Source organism: Agelaius tricolor, unplaced genomic scaffold (assembly GCF_023055355.1).
Source record: "Agelaius tricolor isolate 1412-34295 unplaced genomic scaffold, bAgeTri1.0.p SCAF_13, whole genome shotgun sequence".
In the NCBI taxonomy this organism is placed as follows: domain Eukaryota; kingdom Metazoa; phylum Chordata; class Aves; order Passeriformes; family Icteridae; genus Agelaius; species Agelaius tricolor.
The window spans coordinates 15,531,061-15,537,142 of NW_027269273.1; the positions used below are offsets into that span (position 1 = coordinate 15,531,061).

Genomic DNA, 6,082 nt, shown 5'->3' on the forward strand with positions numbered 1-6,082 from the left:
CCCGGCTCCCGCCCGCTGCCGCCGGCGACGTGCAGGCCGGCGCTCTGCAGGTTCTCGTCCGGGCCTCCCCCGCGCTGTCAGGCGGGAGGGGCGGGAAAAGCGCCCCGCGCCCTTCCGCGGATCCCGGAGGGGACACGGCGCGGCGGCGGCCCCGGAGCGGTCCCGGCGGGCCGGCCTCGGGGCGGGGGGCGCGGGCCGGGCCCGTTCGCGCCGTGCGTGGCGGGCGGCAGGCCGTGCTCGGGGCGGTGTGCGAGCGGCGGGGGCGGGCGGGGGGAGGGAGGGCGGCGGAGGCCGCGGCCGCCCCCCGGCAGGCGCGGCGCCCCCAGCCCCGCGGCCGCCCCGCCGCTGCCGCGCGATCCGCGCTGGCTGCGGAGGAAGAAAAACGTTCGCAGCGCGTGATGTGAAACACAGAATTAACGCCCATCCCATCCTAGGAGCGAAAACAAGGAAGGAGGGGAGGGGAGAGGGAAGGCGGACGAGAAAGGGAAGGGAAAAAAAAAAAGAGCGAGAGACCATTAAAAACGGAGAAAAAAAAAGCCCAGAAAAGGGAACGTCACATCCCCTTGACCCTCCAATCACCTCGGGGTCCCATTTGATTGGAAGGCGGTAAAGGCTTTAATCTCAGACTAATTCAGCTGCTTTTGAAGTGAGTTTCTTTGCCAGATCCCGGGCTGGATGGGCAGCGGCTCGCATCACAGCTGAGCGGCGGAGGCGAGCGCTCCGCGCCGCGCCAGCCGGGGGAGCTGAGAGCGGCCGAGGGGGATCGCGGCACACGCTCGCAGCCCCCACCCCCGCCCCCAGCACAGCCCAAGGATTACTCGGCTTTTTTTCCTCCTCTTTCTCTCCGGCCGGCTCCCCCTTTCCCTCCCCCTCCCCACCCACGCCCTCCCCGCCAGAGAGAGCCACGGGACATTGTATGTTTGTTTTTCTGCTCGGGGGGCGTGTGGCTTTTTTCCTTTCTCGCCCGCAGAAAGCGAGCGAGCGTTTCCGAGTGCGAGCGGCGCCACTTGCCCCAGTTTTCATGCGAGGTTTTGGGTCATGATCACATCGCCCTCGCTTTCTGCTATAAGAAGTAGTAAGCGCAGCAGCAGCCTCAGCGAGCCCGGAGGCAGCCCCCGCCGCAGCCGCAGCGCCACCGACCTCGCCGGGCCGAACGGGCACGCTGGGAATAACGGCAGCAGCGCCGCCGCCAAGCCCTGCTTCCACGCCGTCCCCCCCTCGGACCCGCTACGCCAAGCCAACCGCCTTCCCATCAAAGTCTTGAAAATGCTCACGGCGCGGACTGGACACATTTTACACCCTGAATATCTGCAGCCTTTACCCTCCACGCCCGTCAGCCCCATCGAGGTAAGGACCCGGCCCCCGTCGCTTTCCTCGTCCCTGCCCGGGCGCTGGCTGTGCATGGCGGCTCCGCCAGCCGCCCTCGGCACTTTCCTGCGCTTTGAAATGCATTTATACCGGGACAGGGGCTTCTTTTGATCTCGAGTTAGTGCGAGGAGCCACTCCTGGGTATTGTTTCCGTGTTTACTGGGATAATGTCTAGTTCCTGTGTAAAATTAGTATTTTCTTTTTTGCTATTTTGAGCTTTTTTTTTTTCCTCTGCTTTTTGAGAGGAGGGGTGGGTGGAAGGAACCGATCCACGCTGGGGTCGCGATCCGGCCACGCAAATAAGCAGCGCTCCGAGAGCCAAACAACCTTGCTTTTGCAGGGAGTGTGTTGGGGTGGGGGGGGACACACACGGGACGGGACGACACGACGCGGAGAGCGACAGGCTCAAACGTGGGTGCGGCAGAATAACTATTTCGGCTCGCCGACCGATTCCTTTCAAGTACCGACACGGATCTGTACTTCGGGGCGCCTGTTGGTCCCCTTTCTGCTCTGTCGAGGTTGCTGGTCCCCCTCTGCCTAGCTCGCTGTTTGCGGGACCGAAACTCGAAACAGAGCTGGTGGTGGGAAGGGTGTGTCCGTGGGAATGAATGATTTCATTAAGGTCTCTGCGGAGCGAGGACACTCTTCTCCCGGGGAGCCCTGCTCGCCGGCTAGCTCGGGCTCTGTTTATAAATAGTGCTAGCAGTCAGGGTGCAGAAATGCTGCAGTCGCTATAGTTCACGGGCGGGATTGCGGGCCAGCACGGCCCGAGCGACGCCGAGACGCCGAGCTCCGCGCTGCCCAGGCCGCTGCCGGGGAGGCTGGGGGCATTGAAGGCGGCCGCGGCGAGCTCGCGGGGATACGAAAATCCCTAGCCCTTTTTAAAGGCTTTATGGAAAATGGTGCATTCAAGGGAGGGGGCTGTCAAGTTGATGAATGCGCACAAACTGTTCGTTACTTCCAGGCTGTACTCTGCAGAAACCTACGGGACAAGAGTCCTATGTAAGCAGCGGGGGTTTTCTCAGACCCCGATTAAATCTCTTTCTTTGTATGTCCTTCTGATTTCCGCAGCTGGATGCAAAGAAGAGCCCCCTGGCCCTTTTGGCACAAACTTGCTCGCAGATAGGGAAGCCGGACCCGTCCCCTTCCTCCAAACTCTCCACGGTCACCTCCAATGGCTCCGGAGGCGACAAGGACTCCAAGTCGGGCCCCTTGAAGCTCAGCGATATCGGCGTGGAGGACAAATCGAGCTTCAAGCCGTACTCCAAGCCGGGCGCGGAGAAGAAGGAGCCGGGGGCGGCGGGCTGCGCGGGCGCCCCCGCCGCGGGGGTCGCGGCCGGGGAGAAGTCGGGATTCCGGGTGCCGAGCGCCACCTGCCAGCCGTTCACCCCAAGGACAGGCAGCCCCAACTCCAGCGCCTCCGCCTGCTCGCCCGGGCTGCTGCCGGCCGAGGGCAAAGGCGGGGAGGACAAGAAGGACTCGGAGGGCTGCGGAAAGAGCGGCAGCTCCGGCTCGGAGGGAGGCCCGGGCACCACCAGCATCAGCCACAGCCGGATTAGCGTGAGCTGTGCCGGGATTAACGTGGAGGTCAACCAGCACCAGGAGAGCACGCCGGGCTCCAAGCCCATCGCATCGGACTCCGCCTCCTCCTGCAGCAGCACCACCGCCACCTCCTCCACCTCCGTTCTGGGCTCCGGCCTCGTGGCCCCCGTCTCCCCTTACAAGCCGGGCCAGACCGTTTTCCCCTTGCCCCCGGCGGGCATGAGCTACCCGGGGACGCTGGCTGGAGCCTACGCCGGCTACCCGCCACAGTTCCTGCCGCACGGAGTGGCTCTGGACCCCACCAAATCCTCCAGCCTGGTGGGAGCCCAGCTGGCCGCCGCCAGCAGCCTGGGCTGCAGCAAGCCGGCGGGGTCGAGCCCGCTGGCGGGCGCGTCGCCGCCGTCGGTGATGACGGCGAGCCTGTGCCGAGACCCGTACTGCCTGAGCTACCACTGCGCCAGCCACCTGGCAGGAGCCGCCGGAGCCTCCTGCGCCCACGACCAAGCCCTCAAGTCCGGATACCCCCTCGTCTACCCCACCCACCCTTTGCACAGCGTCCACTCCTCGCTGACCGGCGCCACGCCGCCTTCGCTAGCCGGCCACCCTTTGTACCCCTACGGCTTCATGCTCCCCAACGACCCCCAGCCACACATCTGCAACTGGGTGTCGGCCAACGGACCCTGCGACAAGCGCTTTGCCACCTCGGAGGAGCTGCTTAGCCACTTGCGGACCCATACTGCCTTCCCGGGCACAGATAAACTCCTCTCCAGCTACCCCAGCTCCTCGTCGCTGGCCAGCGCAGCGGCTGCGGCCATGGCGTGCCACATGCACATCCCCACGACGGGCGCCCCGGGCAGCCCGGGCACGCTGGCCTTGCGCAGCCCGCACCACGCGCTGGGACTCGGCAGCCGCTACCACCCGTACTCCAAGAGCCCCCTGCCCACCCCCGGGGCCCCCGTGCCCGTGCCCGCTGCCACCGGACCCTACTACTCCCCTTACGCACTCTATGGGCAGAGACTCACCACAGCCTCGGCCCTGGGGTACCAGTGAGTGCAGGCAGCGGGGCTCTGACACACAACACAAAGTCTAGCGGTAAGGGAAGGAAGCCCTGCAAAACTTTATAAAAGTTGAAAAGAAAAAAAACCTGACTTTTTATAAAATAGTGTTCATTTGAGGACTGGATCCATGAGCACTGTATTTATTTATGTTAGCTTCAAGCGGGACAACGAATCATAAAGTGCATTACTAAACTGAGCTCAATAGGTAAAAGTGGAACACCCATTGTAGAATATAAATAAAAAGATAGAGGTCTTCTCTTTAATGTTACTTTAAAATTGCTATGATTGTATTGTACGTTCTTATTTAATGTCTCATTGAAACAAAAAAATTTACATGCATGTTTGTTACTAAAAACAACTCGCAATTTGTCAGTTATAATTTCAAATTGCAATTATTTTTAAGGTGTATACCCTTGAAAGAGAATTGGTATTTTTTTGTATGTATTCTGGAAGAAAAAACAAAAACAATTCTATTCCAAAAACCTCATTTGCCTTATTTTGTTCTTTAAAAGGAACACTTAACTATTTTTAATTTTTAAGTCCACCCTGTAAAAAGGGTTAAGTAAGGTTTACGTCATGTACTAAAATAGACAATGTATCGCTTTAAAGATTAAAATTCCGTATATTTGATGTATTAAAAGGTTTTACTTTTTTTTTTTTTTAAATACGCTTTGATTCTGTTATAAAACCCGAGTAGGTCTTGGATGGAGGTGACTGCTAATTTCTCCTTAAGCGTTTATTCAATTTTAATTAAAAATTAAAAAAAAAAAACCAAAGTTTTTTTTTTATTGTAACCCCAGGGCTCTCTTAAAAAATAATCAGACACAGTTGGTTTTTTTCCTCGTCAGTAGAATTTTCTGGCACGAAATAAGAAAGCTGAGAATCGCTTAAATCTCTTTCCCTGTCTTTAAAGAAGGTAAACTTATATTTTAAATGTTTTTACTGTGAAATATCTGGTTTTTAAAACTACTTTTCAACTAGAAGACTTGGTTCTTTCTTTAGAAAGAAACGGGGAAGGCAAGACTGTTTTGTAAAAGTGTAAGATGATTATCCGAAAGCTTTTTTTTTTAGCAATGTAATGCATACCTATTCATCTCTTTCTAAATGAGAAGTTCAGAAGTAATTAGGGAAGCGCTGTTTGAGCTCATCCAGTTATTTTAAATTTCTCTCTTCAGTTCGCACCGCAGCACAAAAGATCGTCACGTAAAAAAAAAAAAAAAAAAAAAAAAATCGGACAGCTCTGAAAACTCATTTTCTTTTAAAAAGGAAGGGACGGGGAAAAAAAAGAAGCCATCCGTTATTTGGGCCGAGTTTGCTCTTTACTGAAGTGCAGTGCCAAACTTGACGTGATCCCGAGAGGGGCTGCTCCTGCCTGCACCGCGCCTCTGCCTCCCCAGCCCGGGTTTCCTCCCGGCGCCCCAGGGCCACCGCCCAGCTCCGGCTCGTCGTCCTGCGTTCAGGTAGGAGCGGGGGCTGCGGCAGAACAGCCAGAGCAGCTGCCGAAACTGCGCAACAAACCGGTGCCGCCGACATAGTCGGAAAAGCGATACCCAAGTCCGTAAGGGCAATGCCAGCGAGGGGCTTTGCCCCGCGCTCTGCCAGGCGCTCGCAGCAGCGGCCCAGGCGGAGCCGAGTACCTGCTGCCCCTCGTTCGGCCCCAGCGCGACGCACTGGCGGGGGGCAAAGTTACAAGCGGCGACTTTGCTTGACAAATCACCGGGTTTTCTCCCTCGTTCTGGATTCCCCCTACAATATAATTACTGTTCAGAGTTTCCCGTGGTGCCCAGATGCTAATTAGTCGAATACATTTACTTCAGATAATTAGTGGAAGTTAGCGTTAATGTGCAAAGGCGAGAAAAGCAGCGAGCTCCTGAAGCTGCAGCGGCCGCCCGGCCGTCCCGGCACGGCTCCCCGGGCCAGGCCCGCGGCGGGGGCCGGGACACACGCGGGGAGGCCGGGGCTGGGCCGCGCTGCGGCTCTTTCGGGACGCTGTCCGAAAGCGGCACGGGAAATGCTTTGCGGTTTAACCAAACGTGTTACCCCCCAGCCGCCTTAAATGGGAAAGGGACCTTTGCGTATCTCTGCTTTAGGAAATGTAAAACGGGCTCTCGTTC

At 57.5% G+C, this 6,082-nt stretch overlaps 1 protein-coding gene across 1 annotated transcript; it reads left to right on the forward strand.

The window, feature by feature from the left end:
• The first annotated feature begins 257 nt into the window (after positions 1 to 257).
• Positions 258 to 4,608, forward strand: ZNF503 (zinc finger protein 503). Its single transcript, XM_071438836.1, has 2 exons — positions 258 to 1,347; positions 2,440 to 4,608. Exons 1-2 carry the CDS (start codon positions 1,039 to 1,041, stop codon positions 3,958 to 3,960), a joined length of 1,830 nt encoding a protein of 609 aa, XP_071294937.1. The 5' UTR covers positions 258 to 1,038; the 3' UTR covers positions 3,961 to 4,608.
• Positions 4,609 to 6,082: the final 1,474 nt, after the last annotated feature.